Source organism: Cetorhinus maximus, chromosome 3 (genome assembly GCF_964194155.1).
Source record: "Cetorhinus maximus chromosome 3, sCetMax3.hap1.1, whole genome shotgun sequence".
NCBI lineage: Eukaryota > Metazoa > Chordata > Chondrichthyes > Lamniformes > Cetorhinidae > Cetorhinus > Cetorhinus maximus.
Window position 1 is genome coordinate 123,449,074 of NC_135881.1, and position 15,379 is coordinate 123,464,452.

At 40.8% G+C, this 15,379-nt stretch overlaps 1 protein-coding gene and 1 long non-coding RNA gene across 3 annotated transcripts in view; one reads left to right on the plus strand and one right to left on the minus strand.

The window, feature by feature from the left end:
- Positions 1–651: 651 nt before the first annotated feature.
- gpnmb (glycoprotein (transmembrane) nmb) overlaps positions 652–15,379 on the plus strand; it is a 53,208-nt gene continuing 38,480 nt past the window's right edge. The window contains exons 1-5 of one of the 2 annotated variants that reach the window (XM_078538880.1): positions 652–946; positions 5,040–5,192; positions 9,184–9,327; positions 13,985–14,158; positions 14,237–14,401. In XM_078538880.1, the coding sequence (XP_078395006.1) occupies positions 868–946; positions 5,040–5,192; positions 9,184–9,327; positions 13,985–14,158; positions 14,237–14,401 (715 nt within the window). In that variant the 5' untranslated portion in view covers positions 652–867. The remainder of the gene's footprint in view (positions 947–5,039; positions 5,193–9,183; positions 9,328–13,984; positions 14,159–14,236; positions 14,402–15,379) is intronic. The other variant, XM_078538879.1, reaches the window with a different exon arrangement.
- LOC144678879 (uncharacterized) lies at positions 10,813–14,100 on the minus strand. Its single transcript, XR_013576202.1, has 2 exons — positions 13,767–14,100; positions 10,813–13,486 (listed from the first exon to the last, which is right to left on the minus strand). It is a non-coding gene; the product is annotated as an uncharacterized LOC144678879 (long non-coding RNA).

Sequence of the window (15,379 nt, forward strand, 5' to 3'; positions counted from 1 at the left end):
CACTATAAAGATGGTTACACCATTGAATACATGGTCCCTGGCCATTTTTTCAATTGTTTTAATATCACGATTGCAAACATGCCTTTCACAATCATGTGCAGGGTTTTGACACTACTTAAGTAGCCATTATTTAGTATCAATTTGTAGTAAAATGTAGAGGCTCCAAAACAAACATTTAAAGGAGCCTCACAATACTGTACCATTTTAAAATGAACCAACCCCACGAGCCATTTCTCCAAAGTTGTTTTTTTAAGAATCATTTTCAGTGGCATCACTCCTAAATAATTTCTCTGAATTTGTCAAATTCTATTTATGATCTGCTGTAAATTCTAAGTTTTCACAACTCCTTTTTCTTGTGATGCCAAATACTCCACTCCAAAATCACTTCGAGAAAGTGTATTGCATTTCTTTTCTTAGTTGCTTTCCAAACCACATTTAGAAACAAAATCTCCATTTGAATAATGCTTTCGTGTACTCCCATTTATGAATAATGCCTTAGGCTTTGGGAATACCCTGTGCTACTCTGCGTGGTTCTCAGTCCTGGTGCAGAACAGCAGCCCCCACCTTCTGCCTCATTCCCTGCTCCTGCTGCACCAAAACCACTTTTTCCTAAAGTCATAAGCCAATTGATGTAGATCATTCGGGAATGACTCAGAGTCATGAGATTTGGGCGGGAGTTGGTCTTCAGTTTTTAGTAGGTGCCTTTTATTAACTGAGCACATGACGAGATCACGAAATTAGGCAGGATTTGGTGAGGGGCACGGTGGGTTTGTACTACGAATGTAATTGCTGTCTTTACAGTCAGTTGCGGCAGTGAGCAATTCAGTACCTCGACTCGGAGTCTGGTAAAAGTGTTAACCCGCGGTCATGATGAGAGGCTTGTCCTGCTTGGCGCTGTTTGGAGCTATCTTCCTGGTCACGGTCCTCGAAACAGCTGCTCGCAGACGTAAGATGTTTTATTTTTTAACTTGCCAGGGCATCATTCAGACAGTGTTGTGTTTCGCTGTTGAAAGAGTTTGTATGAAAATGCTTATATTGTATTTCAAACTGAGTTAACCCAGCAAGGTAATGTGTGGTAAAAGCAAAGAACTGCGGATGCTGGAAATCCAAAACAAAAACAAAAACAGAAATACCTGGAAAAACTCAGCAGGTCTGGCAGCATCGGTGGAGAAGAGCACAGTTGACGTTTCGAGTCCTCATGACCCTTCAAGGTAATGTGTGGGATTGCTTTCTGATTTGCAACTGCGATGTTGATTTGACATGGTGTAGGTTCAGGGGTGAGAGCAAAGCTCAGGCGTCAGGTTGTGATCTGTTTTTGCGCACTCAAGCCAGAGTCTGCCATTCCTATCAAGACTTTGAGAGAAGGAAGAGGGACAAAATAAAGACTTTCATGACCTCTACAACCAATGCAATATTAACAGTGTAGGACCCGTTGTAATGTAGGAAATGCCGCAGCCAATTGATGCACGGCAAGGCTGCAAAACAGCGATATCAGATAACCTATTTTAGTGATGTTGGTTGAGAGATAAATGTTATCTGGTCGACCAGGGTGAACTCCCCTGCTCTGCTTTGAAATAGTGCCAGGAAATCTTTTAAGTCTACCTGAGACAGGGCTTTGGTTTGATGTCACACCTGAAAGGCGGAACTTCTGACGGTGTGCCAGTCCCTCGGCATCAGCCTAGATTATAAGGTTAAGTATCTGGAATGAGACCATTCCAGTACAGTGCCAAAGTGCATCCTTGTCCATTGGACTGACTTCTGGAAATCTAAAACTTGATATGGAATCTTTTTTAAATGCCAAAGCAAACAGAACCTCCAGTTTCTCTTTCTTAACCTTATCTCCTGGGGACAAAAGAACTGCACATGTATTAGAAAGCATGCACAAAGCTGCACTGTGTGGCACCTTGATACCAGTCAGTACAAGGGTGTGCCAACAATGCATCACAGTAGCAGTAGTATAATTGCAGGCTTAATAGCCCAATTCTGGTTAGTAGCAATATGGACATCAATGCCTGCTCGCTGCAGATTTGCACTAGGATTGGAAGGGGTGCAGTAAATCCTTCTTGTTTATCTCCTGCTCTTATGAAACCCTCCGATAGCCCTTCACGATCAGAGTTTCCACTGCCATCATTTGAACATTTGGTGCTGGTGCCAAAGGCTGGTACACTTCCATCCAATTGGCTTGTTTTGTTTTGCATCAGCAACAATGCAACCTGCTGGTGCAAGGCCGATTTCTTTTTATTTTAACATTTTTTTAGAAAAATATCAACTGGTACAATACCATTTTCAAAAATTGAGGCGAGCTGATGGGACAGCGGGAAAAGTTTGGCTTGAGTCACAGGCTGGTAAGTCATTCCATGTTCCAGTGTTTTGAGTGTTAATGCACAGAGCTATTTCCCCTGCCACTCCACAGTGATACAATGAACACAGTAACTATAACTGTCAATTTGCTCTGCTGCAGACACCCTTTCAAGCATTGTTTGTGTTGGTGTGATATAGACTACATCAAACACTGGAACTTCACAACACAGCTTTTGGTAACTTCTATTTAATTTGTAACTTATAAAAATAACTGGCACTACACAACTACATCTACAGTTCTAAACTTTATGTTAAAAGCTTTTGTATTCGGTCATGTTACAGTGCCAACTTTTCACTGTTAATATCTTGTTGATGTTCAGTCATCTGACAGTCACATGAACATGATTATAGCATTTTCTTTTGCCTGGCTGGACAGTATCTGATGATCTTTAGCTCAATCTTGTTTATAAGTTCATAGTTATTTATAGGTTTGATATTCTTTTATAGTTATTAAAAGGGCATACCTCTTTATCGCAGTGCCAGCAGTAACATCTGTATCTTCGTTCCCCTTTCCTATGCAGATTAATGCTTTTCTTTTAAATGTGGATATATCGATGCTGCAGGCTTCCATGTGGGATGAATAAAGTAGTGGGTTGCAGAGAGTAGAGGCAAGTGATAGATGCTTAGTTGTGAGAGCTGGATGAAAAAAACATGACTAATTTCACTTCTACCGCCTGGTAATGATCACAATATCCAACATCACAACAGTATTACGTTCCAGCACCATTCTGACAACTTCTCATCATACTGTTGAATCAGAGGGAGTTTCTGGAGTGTGGATTAGATTATTGAACACGCATACTGCAGAAGAGTTCAAGTCACTCAATTCAGATATGGAAGACATTACTCCTTTTTTATTAAGTAGAATTCAAAGACCACCTGAGCTCTTGAGCAGCATGATAATGGTGGCATAATTCATGATATAAACTGCAAAAATAGTAAATGTTGCATGTGCATATGCAATGTATATACTATGTAGAATAAAACTCAAGTGATCAATTTCAGTGGCTTCAATTACTTGCACAATCAATTTGGGCTATTATGCATCATTTGAGAAGGGCATTGTGGAAGCTAATGTCCTAGGAATTGGGGTGCGGTCAATTTTGGGCATGCAGGGAGTGCCGGGTGCTGTCCCTATGTCCAAATAGCGAGGCTTAAGGTATCCCCAATATTAGGCCTGTACCTCACTTCCATGAAGCAGGTGGCCTACAAAATTGAAGCTACTGACTCACCACCTCATTAACGCAGGTGAAGAGGTCAGTGACATTTTGAAAGGTGAGTAAAGGTGTCTAAAGTATCCATCTTTTTCAGATGGTAACCCCTTTTTAATATGCAAATGAATTTTCTAGGACCTGAAGTGCCTTTTTAGTCTGACCAGTTCTATAGGCAGTAGTGCCAAAGAGGCCCAGTCAATGTAAATTTGGAATTATTTCAGTGGGACCCAGAGGATTGCTCTTCCAGACCACACACAAATAATCTGGGCCACTGCCATACCAGGACCTCTACCCATCGCAATTGTCCATCACCCCCACCTCATCTCCCCTTCCCACTCTTGCCTTGCCAGGACTTTTTCGGTGAGCAGCATTAGTTTATATCAGACCTGTTCGGTTCATCAGCCTCAAACTTGTGGTCACCTCATTCACAATTGATTGGCTGTAACACGTTTACATTAGGAGTTTTACATCACATCCACTTTTGAACAGCCTAATATTTGCAATGTATAGTTGAAAAGCAAAAGAAAATATCCAGGAAGCAAGTCAGGCCAATTCCAACATATGAGCTGGACCAGTTTTCTGGTTTTCTTCCTCTTTTACCTAACTGGTATAAGTAAGTCAGTCAAGCTAAGTTGATGGTAACTAGAATGGCGATGAGGACAATAGGATCAGCCTCAGCAATGGAATCAGAATTTGCAAAATCAGGCAGAGTTCCTGCTCCTGATCATATTCATGACTGCACTGAGAAGGTCTGCATAGGATGCTGGTTGAAGACAAAATTGAGCTTGGTTGTGATATCTCTTCACAGCTGACACTCGATGCCTAGGCTTCCATATGAAGAAAGGCAGTTTATGGGGGGGCCCCTAATGGTAAGTGGTTCCCATGGAACCAGTCACAATATAAGTCTCCACTTTTAAGAGAGTAAAGGAGAAATATTCCAGGGTCCAGGGTTGCGTGCTAAAGTGCAAGGATGCACAAAAGCTTAGTGCTGCTGGCATAAAGGCTCAATGGGGAAAGGCCATGGATTAAGGCCCTCCCATCATAGTATACCGAGGGACTGGAACCCATGTAAAACCCCTCTGGCCGTATATAGCAGAGAATGTTTGACATGGAACGTAAATGTACATTGTAAATATAACCTGTATTGGCAAGTGTAGTGAGGCATCTCAAAGTGCTGCATACTGTCAAATTTTAACTGTTATGTAATGGACCCTGAAAAATCTTATGAATAAAGTATATTTTTGGAGAGAAAACAGACATGTTGGAGGAAAAGGGAAATAGACTTTACTTCAGTCACACAAAATATCAAGAAAATTGTTATGCAGATATAAGAATGGGGGAGCATTCCCAGAAATTTCATGCAACTGAAGTAGCATCCACCGACAACTGTTTAGCTTTGTTGTCAACTGAAGATAAACTGTTTTCTAATCCTTGAAGCTGACTAACTGCATTTCTTGTTTTCAGGTTTCCGAGATGTGTTAACTGGTGGAAGCAAATTATCATTCTTACGGCATTCTGGACATTTGGCTGGATGGCTTCCTGACAGTAATATCTGGAATGAGCACATTTATCCCTATTGGAGGAGAAATGATATCCGATGGAAAAACTGCTGGAAAGGTAAGAAACCAAAGTGGAAATTTCTATTCAGCTTTTTGTGTTGCAGACTTTACTTCTGCTCAAGAGCTCTTTCCCACGTGGTCTTTGATTTCTATTTAGTTAAAAAGGAGGTTTTTTTATTCATTCATGTGATGTGAGCGACGCTGGCAAGGCCAGCATTCATTGACCATTCCTAATTGTGCTGGAGAAGGTTGAGGTGAATGACCTTTTGAAACAGTGCAGCTCCATGTGGTGTAGGTACACCTACAGTGCTGTTAGGGAGGGAGCTCCAGGATTTTGGCCCAACAACAGTGAAGGAAAGGCAATATAGTTCCATGTCAGGATGGTGTATGGCATGGAGGGGAACTTGCAGCTGGTGGTGCTCATATGCATCTACTTGTCCTTCTAGATGGTAGCATTCTCTGGTTGGAAAGTGCTGTCAAAGGAGCCTTGGCCAGTTGATGCAGTGCATCTTGAACATGGAACACACTTCTGCCATTGTGCACTGGGGGTGAAAGGAGTGAACGTTTAAGGTGATGGATGAGGTGTCGATCAAGCAGGTTGCTTTGTCCTGGATGGTGTTGAACATCGAGAGTTGCTGCAATCATCCAGGCAAATGGAGAGTATTCCAATATACTCCTGACTTGTGCCTTGTAGATAGTGGACAGGGTTTGGGGAATCAGGAGGTGAGTTACTCGCCGCAGAATTCTAGCCTCGGACCTGCTGTTGTAGTCACAGTATTTATATGACTCGTACATTTAAGTTTCTGGTCAATGCCAATTCCAGGATGTTGATGGTGGGGGATTCAGTGATGATAATGCCATTGAACGTCCAGAACAGATTTCTCCCTTGTTGGAGGTATCACTGTGTGACACCTATATGGCATGAATGTTACTTGCTACTTATCGTACCAAGCCTAATTGTTGTCCAGGTCTTGTTGCACCCAGGCACAGAGTGCTTCAGTATCTGAGGAGTTGTGAAAGGTGCTGAATACTGGGCAATTATCAGAAAAAATCCCCACCTCTGACCTTATGATGGAGGGAATGTAATTGATAAAGCAGCTGAAGATGGTTGGGCCTAGGACACTACCTTGAGGAACTCCTGCAGTGATGTCCTGGGACTGAGATGATTGACATCCAACAACCACAACCATCTTCCTTGTGGAAGGTATGACTCCAGCCAGTGGAGTTCCCCCTGATTCCCATTGAATTCATTTTTACTAGGGCTCCTTGGTGCCACACTCGGTCAAATGCTGCCTTAATATCAAGGACTGTCACTCTGACCTCACCTCTGGAATTCAACTCCTTTATCCATGTTTGGACCAAGGCTGTAATAAGGCCTGGGGCCAAGCAGTCCTGGCTGAGCCCAAACTGAGCATTGCTGAGCAGGTTATTGATGATTAAGTGCCTCTTGATAGCACCTGTCAATGACACCTTCCATCAGTTTGCTGGTGATTGAGAGTAGACTGATGGGGCAGTAATTGGCCAGATTGGATTTCTCTGATCTTTATAGAGCGGACAAACATCAGCAATTTTACATAATGTTGGGTAGATACCAGTGTTACATGCGAACATACAAATTAGGAGCAGGAGTAGGCCACTTGGCCCCTCGAGCCTACTCTGCCATTCAATAGATCCATGGTCGATCTGATTTTAGCCTCAACTTCACATTCCTGCCTACCCCCAGTAACCTTTCACCCCCTTGCTTATCAAGAATCTATCTAGCTCTGCCTTAAAAATATTCAAAGACTCTGCTTCCACTGCCTTTTGAGGAAGAGAGTCCAAAGACCCTCCGTCCTCTGAGAGAAAAAAAATTCTCCTCATCTGTCTTAAATGGGCTACCATTTATTTTTAAACAGTGACCCCTAATTCTAGATTTTCCCACTAAAAGAAACATCCTTTCCACATCCATTCTGTCAAATCCTCTAAGGATCTTGTATGTTTCAATCAAGTTGCCTCTTACTCTTGAACTAGCTGAAGACTGGCATCTGTAATGTTGGGGACTTCAGGAGGTGGCTGATTTGGATCATCCACTTGGCACTACTGGCTGAACATGTTTCAGTCTTGTCTTTTGCAATAACATGTTGGACCACCCCATCATTGATGTTTGGGTTGGTTGTGAAGCCTCCTCTGGTTAGTTGTTTCATTGCCCACCACCATTTACGACTCATGTGGCAAGATGGCAGAGCTTGATATGATCGGTTGGTGGTGGGATTGCTTTGCACTGTCTATTGCAAGCTGCTTCCACTGTTTAGCATGCATGTAGTCCTGGGTTGTAGCTTCATGAGGTTGACACTTCATTTTTAGGCATGCCATGTGTTGTTCCTGGCATGCCCCTGAACCCCTCATTGAACCATGGTTGATCCCCTAGTTTGATTAATGGTTGAGTGGGGGATATGTCGGGCCATGAGGTTACAGATTGTGGTTGAATACAATTCTTCTGCTGCTGATGGCCCACAGTGCCTCATGGATGCTCAGGTTTGAGTTGCTAGGTCCGTTCGGAATCTATAATACTTTCAATGTCTGAGGTAACTTGGCGAGTGATATATATATTCAATGTTCTGTTTAAACCTTTAGCCATGTAGCAACAAGAAATTTCCCACAAGTCAGCCCTTTTAAGTTACCGTGTGCATGGTAGCCTAAAAAATTTAAAGGATGTCCGCGCTTAAACAATTCATCCAAACACAATCAAAAAAATTAGGTTACGCAGTAAATATCTTTCTGAAAGAACTGTATGAAATGACTTAAGTCACTCCTAAAGAGCCTATTAATGATTTATATGGGTTAATTATATAATTGGAAAAAGTCCAGCTTACGTGATGTTTTAGGATTAGTTCAGTAGCTTGATATAATGGAGAAAAATTTGCCTGAGCCAATTTTTGGACCCAGAATCAGCATTGTGCATGCAGTGAGGCCCCAGCCAGGATGCTCGAGGCTGCCTTGAAATTGAGCCTCGGGCTGCATTTCAAGAATTTAAATGAACTGCTGCTGCCTGTCGCACCTCCACAAGCACATCATCCATTTCAGTAAATAAATTTCAGGCCTCCTGTCTTGCCGGCAGCAGCCCTCTGGTAGGTGGTGAAGTGTGGGAAGAACTGGTGGGAAGGGGCCGATAGTGGCCACACTGGTCAGCAGGAACGCTGTGGAGCTCAGAAAAGTATCCCTACTCCTCCTGGCATTATACTTTTTTAAATGAAAGCTTACCTTTCGGTTGCAGCTGGTTCTTGGGCGTCATTCGTACCAGGAAAACCTGAGGCCATATAACAGGAATTAGACCCCACCATTAGCATATACATGGCCAACGGACAATAATCCAAGGCCAAAATGGTATTGCACATTTTCAGGCATCCTTGGGGCAAAGGACATAGCCTGCAAAATTTGTCACTTTGCTCCATTTTCTGCAATGATGACCAATTTTTTCCCTGCACTCTTAGGTTCACAAAAGTAGCATCAATATCCTAAAATATGTCTTCATTCTTCAAAGACAAGAATAATTACATTGTCTAATGACTCTCTTGGTTTGAAGAAGGTCTGATAAGATGAACCTTCTGACTTTTTTTTATTCATTCATGGAATGTGGGCATTGCTAGCTGGGCCAGCATTTATTGCCCATCCCTAGTTGCCCTTGAGAAGGTGGTGGTGAGCTGCCTTCTTGAACCGCTGCAGTCCATGTGATGTAGGTACACCCACAGTGCTGTTAGGGAGGGAGTTCCAGGATTTTGACCCGCCGGCAGTCCCAAACCCTTAATTTTGAAATTCTACTTATCTTTGAACAGGGAACAGGCAATGTTCCTTGCATTATAAAGCAGAATAATTTATCGTGGCTGATATTTGTAATTAATTCTAAAAGATTTTAGTTTTCCTTGGGAGGCTATGTGAGAAGTATTCCTCTATTTACTATTGATAGTGAATTCCCAAACATATTCTTCATAATTCAGTTTACTCTTCCACTCATTGTTTTGTAGCTTGAACATCTGTAGTTCCTCTTCAGTTCATCTGTTTTTCTCTTTCAGGAGGAGAGGTCGTGGCCCACTTGAGCAATGATGGGCCTACTCTAGTTAGAGCGAATGTAACCTTTAACGTGGTGCTTAAATTACCTAAGTGTCAAAAGGAGGATGATAATGGTGACATCATTTATGATATAAACTGCAGAAATGGTAAATTATGCATGTATATGTGCAATGTATATATTATGTAGAATAAAAATCAAGTGATGAAGTTCAATGGCTTCAATCACTTGCACAATCTATTTGGGCTATTATATATAATTTGAGAAGGGTGTGATGAAAGCTATTGGCCTAGAAATTGGAGTGTGGCCGTTTTTAGGCACACAGGGAATGATGAGTGCTGTCCCTGTTTCCAAATAGTGAGGCCCAAAGCGTCCCCAATATTAGATCTTGTGCCTCACTTCCATGAAGAGGGTGACCTGCAGAAAATAAGAGGCAGCTCACCTGGTAAAGCATCCTTGAAGATCAGGCCACTGCTGGTATCGCAGCTGGGGAGGGTTGAGGGATGGTGTATCAGTGGCTTGGGGGACTCATTAGCTGGGTGGCAGGACAGTGGCAGTGGGGGTGGAAAACATTTGCTAGAGGAGGCAATCAGTGACCTGGGGTTGGGGAAGATTGGTGGTTGGGATAGAATCGCTAGCTGGTTTGAAGAGATTTGGTGACTGAGTGAAAGAACTTGGGGACTGCTAAACTGGCTAGGGGGAGGGAAGAAGGTAACAGTAGTCTGCATTATTTTAATCTGGGAACATGCCTGGTCCTTCTGCTTCCACTTGTAGGTAAGTATATTTTAAAAACTTGTTGGTTGCAGAATGGAGGCTTCACTCTTTCTTTCCTATCTATCAAACAACCTTCTATTGATGAGGTTATGTTTCCTTTTATACCATAACATTTGAAGTATTGTAATCATATTCCTGTAAGATACAGGACACACAATCTTAAAAATCCATTAAAATTACATGTATTGCACTCTTTTGAACTATATTTAGGCCCCAATTAAAAAAAAACGCTCATCATCCATATAAATCTTGCCTTTAACAAATCCATGCTGGCCATCTACAATTAAAGATTTACAAAGTCACGTGATAATCATTTGACTTTAAATTATGGGTTCTAAGAACTTGACTATTATTCAGGTTTAATTAGCCACTTTCCAGTCCCATTGCTCAATAAATCTTCTAATATCTGTAAACAATGTGATAATTGTTAATGACTGCCAATCAACCTTGCTGGCCCAGAAAGTCAAGAATTATATGTATGGGGTGTGATTCCTTCAGGTTGTGAATTGTTTTTGGAGATTTCTAGCATAACAAGTATTAACTAACATATTTCCTTATTTTTCATATCAAAGTCACATATCCAAATTTGCCAATGACACAAAGATAGATAGCATTCTAAACAGTGTAGATGAAAGCATAAAATCAGAGATATTGATAGATTAAGTGGATGGCCAAAACTGTGGCAAATGGCTTTCAAGGTAGGCCAAGTTGATCGTCCACTATGTACCTAAAAATATAAAACAGGGTACTTTCCAAATGGTGAAAAGCTAGAAACAGTGGGGGTCCAAAAGGATTTGTAGATCTAAGTACTTAGATCGTTAAAATATAAATTATTGGTACAGGAAATAATCAAAACAGCTAATGGAATGCTGGCTTTTATAAAGAGAAGAACAGAATACAAGGAGGTAAAAATCCTGCTTCAGCTATACAAAGCCCAGGTTAGACCACGCCTGGAGTACTGTGAGAAATTCTGCATTCCACACTTTAGAAAGGATATATTGACCATGGAGGGAATGCAGCATAGGCTAACGATACTTGCGCCCCAAGGATTAAATTATGAGGCAAGATTACACAGACTAAGCTGTATTCTTTGGAATTTGGAAGATTAAGGCTAATTTGATCAAAATTTTCAAGATAGGGTTTGACAGATATGTCATATTATGCACTTTAAGTTAAGACTTTGAAAAATTGGACACAAACAAGCTGTTAAGATGGCTGCCACAAATTATGTGACTTTTGGCATTTGAACTACAGCCAGCATCAAGTCTCCAGCAAATACCTAATTAAATATGGACATAAGTGAAGATACCTCACAGCCATCTGTGGAATTCATAGATTTCATTGCTTAAGGATGGGGCAACATCTAATGACTATGGGGGTTCCAGACTGCCTGTTTCCATGTTTCATACTGGACAAAAGGGAAGATTAAAACTCAGTGGCCATTCTCAACTTCCCATTGTATTACAATGGTCTCCTCCACCCAAACTAGATAGGGTGGGCCTCAGAATGTTAACCCAGTAGTCATGTGATCAAAACTGGTTTCAGGGACTGCACCCTTATTACCCCAGGACCCAGCAGAACCATCAGTCATCAGCCAGTCTGAGAACCAGACTCTGAAACTAGCTGCAAATCATCAAGTAGCCAAAGTGCTTAACCTGTTCCAGTTTCAAAGTTCACCCGAGAATCAACCTCCTAGATATTTGACTACAAGAAACCTCACAAAATGCTGTGAGCCCTTTGCCTTACAAGACCCTCACTTCAACTACAAATCAGTGAATCCATTCAAGAAACCACAGGCCTGCCATGTGGGAGACCGGAAATCGTAAATCAGAGGCTGAATTAACTGTAACTGTAAAAGTGTGCTATCTTTATCTGTATCCAATCTATGTGTGTGTGTGTGTGTGTGTATATGAGACTGAGCATGCGAGATTGACGTTAATTCAAGGTAAGCGTGTGAAAATAAATAACATTTATTTTTAAACTCACGAAAGCTTGCTGCTGAATTATTTAATTGGAATACACATTCCAAAGCTAAGAAAAGACACATCCCTCTCCATACAAAACATACTGATTACGGGCAGTTAGAGAACACATACATTCTGTCAGGGACCAGTTAAATAGAAAGAAACTATGTCGGTTGGGGAGTCTAGTACTAAAGGGGCCAGGTCTGAAAGTTGGAATCAGACCTTAAGGAGTGAAATTAGGAAACACTTCCAGATGCAGAGGGTGGTAGAAGTTTGGAACTCTTCCATAAATGATAACTGATGCTAGATCAATTGTAAACTTTAAATCTGAGATTGATAGATTTGTGTTATCAAAGGTACTAAGGAATTATGGGGCAAAGACAGGGATGTGGAATTGAGTTGCAGATCAATCACAATCTCATTGAAAGGTGGAACATGCTTGAGGGGCTAAACGGCTTGCTCCTTTTCCTAAGTTTTCCTTTCGATCTCTTTCTGTCCCTCTCTATTACTCTTCAGAACCTGATTTGGCATTGAATTCACCTACTCAAATTCAACCTCCTTCTCAGTCCCTGCACTGTTTAGTTCTTAATCCTTAAATCCCAGGGCAACAACAGGTACACCGTGAGATGTCCTACTCCAGCAAAATCTGGACCATAGTTTTCAGGAGCTGATCACATGAGGCAAGATCCTGAAGGAATCACTGAAAACCAACCCTCTGACTAACAATGCCTATTTTAACTACCTTCTGATATTACACAATTTATAAAAGTGTGAATGCTCAAAAGTACTTAGTAGAATAGTTCAATCTGATTATTTTGTCTATTGAGAACTAATTCAGCAGCAAGATCTTCCAGCAGAGATTCTAAATGCCTCACTCTTAAAGGAACACTCTTTCAACTGTATATCTAGTAATCAGCTGGATGTGGGGATCATTATGAGGGTGATCCTGATGCATTGGCTAAGCAATGCACTGCACCAACATGAATTGGGGCACAAAGCTTCAATGTCCTTTGTTACCTCAAGTCACAAAGAGGGAAAATGTCATTATTTGTAACAAAATCATTCTTAATACTCCCATTTGTGATTTTGTTACAAATAGTTTGAGATATTTTTTCTCTGAGACAAAACAATTGAATCAAATGATGCTAATAACATACATGTGAATTAAGTAATTTAGATTGTCAGCCAAAGCAAAATAGGATCAACATTAATTGAGGGCAGGCCTTGAACTTGGTTGAAGCAGCTGCTTATACATTGAAGTGATAAAGAATTTTGTGTTAATGCTGAAACTTAGTAGGAAACTTTAGCTATAAACAAAAAAAAAAATCACCCACAATTATGGGAATAGGTTCTCCCACGAGAGCATATTGAGAAGCTCCTTGGTCTTATGATTTTTTTGTAGTGGCTAGCCATTCAGTTCTCATGGCAGTGGCAGCATGGGTCCATGAATCGGGGTAACTATTGTGGCATTCCTATGTTGGCAAATAAGATCTCAGTCACACGTGAAATTGGAAGGCTGATTGGCTCTTCAGAAATAGGAACCCTCTAATCAGAGGCATGTCACCTTCTCTGAAAAAAATAATGAGAATGGATGTAGTAAGGTGACCAACAGTATATGTGTCAGGAGCATTACGTTTTACAGGTCATCATTATATACTTTAAGATGGCTATCACCACGTTGTCGGTTAGGTAGGTGCAAGAAATTTGGGAATAATGCAATATGAACATTAAAAATGTGATAGACCTATTTTTCAGTATGTTGTAGTCATCAATGAGCAGCCTCCAGTTTGTTTAGCATATTGTTTATACATAGAAGTTGGCAATTATAGTAGAGTGTTAATTTACTCACCAGAGGTACAGTATAATTCTGATGTATACAATAGCCTTCCAATCTCTGTTAATATGTTTCTGATCTGTTGCAATGAAACTTTTAGGGCCTCAAGCATGCATTTTGTTGCAGATATTCAATATCTAATAATGATAACTTATTGGAAGGTGTAGGCAAATTTTTAAATCTGACTCCCACATGAGCTGTATAAGTCACTAACGCCATGTTTTATTTTCTAGCATCTTCATTCTTTCCTGGTCAATATGTGTATAACTGGACTTCCTGGATTGATGAGTATGGTTGGTTTAACTGCACCAAGTTTTTCAAATGTAATGTCTTCCCAGATGGTCATCCTTTTCCTAGACAAATGGATTGGAGACATAAGAACTTTGTTTATATTTGGCACACACAAGGTTGGTACAATAAGATATCTTTCAAATGTGGAGAGCTCCCCTTAGAGACTTTGCTAAACAAATCTGTTTAAAATTTAGGCCAATACTATCAAAATACTGGGCGATCCAGTATGACCCTCTCTATCAATACAACTAACATCACACTTGGTGACCATATGATGGTGGTGTTTGTTTATCGAAGAGATCATCATCGAAACAAATACATCCCAATTGCAACAGCAAGTGGTCCATACACAGTTACAGGTGAGATTGTAATGTCAGTTTGTTTGGGATAATCTATCTATTGATCAATAGTTTCAGATGTTTTGGTTACCTAACAAAAATAGGAGCAGGCTGGACTTCGCTCTTTTGAAGAATGTGTAAAACAAGCTATTGTTTTATTCAAAATTGTGGAGCTCTGAAGACCCGAGAGGACCTACTTGTATTTCATTGAGCTTCGTAAAGCTTTCAGTCTAAGGCCTCATGTGATGATCATAAAGAAGCTGGAAACTGGTCCAGGGCCAAATCATACATTTTATCCAGGGTGTGTACTTCACCTGGTGTGTACAATATTGGTCTACTAACCTGAGGAAGGATATATTTGCCGAAGAGGGAGTGCAACAAAGAGATTGAGTAGACTAGGCCAATAATTCCTAGAGTTTAGAAGAATGAGAAGTGATCTCATTGAAACAATTAAAATTCTTAAGGGGCTTGACAGGGTAGATGATGGAAGGATTTTTCCCCTGGTTGAGAAGCCTAAAACTAGGGGTGATGGTGTTAGAATATGGGGTTGGTCATTTAGCACTGAGATGAGGAAAAATTTCTTCACTCAAAGTATGAATCTTTGGAATTCTGAATGGATGCTCTGTTGTTTAGAATATTCAAGACAGGAATCGATAGATTTTTGGATACTATGGGAATTAACAGATTTGGAGAAAGCTGGGGAAATGGAGTCGAGATAGAGGATTAGCAACGATCTTACTGAATGGTGAAGCAGACTCCAGTGGCCAAATACTCCTACATCTACTTATGTTTGATAATAGTGTAAAATGGATGTTAGTGAATTGACGGCCCTTTTTAATATTTGTTCATCGCTTGTGGGTGTCATTTGTAAGACCAGCATTTATCACTCATCACTAATTGAGAAGGTGATGGTGTGTCATCTTCTTGAACTGTTGCAGTTCATATAGTATAGGTACACCCACAATGCTGTTAGGGAGGAAGTTCTAGGATTTTGACCCA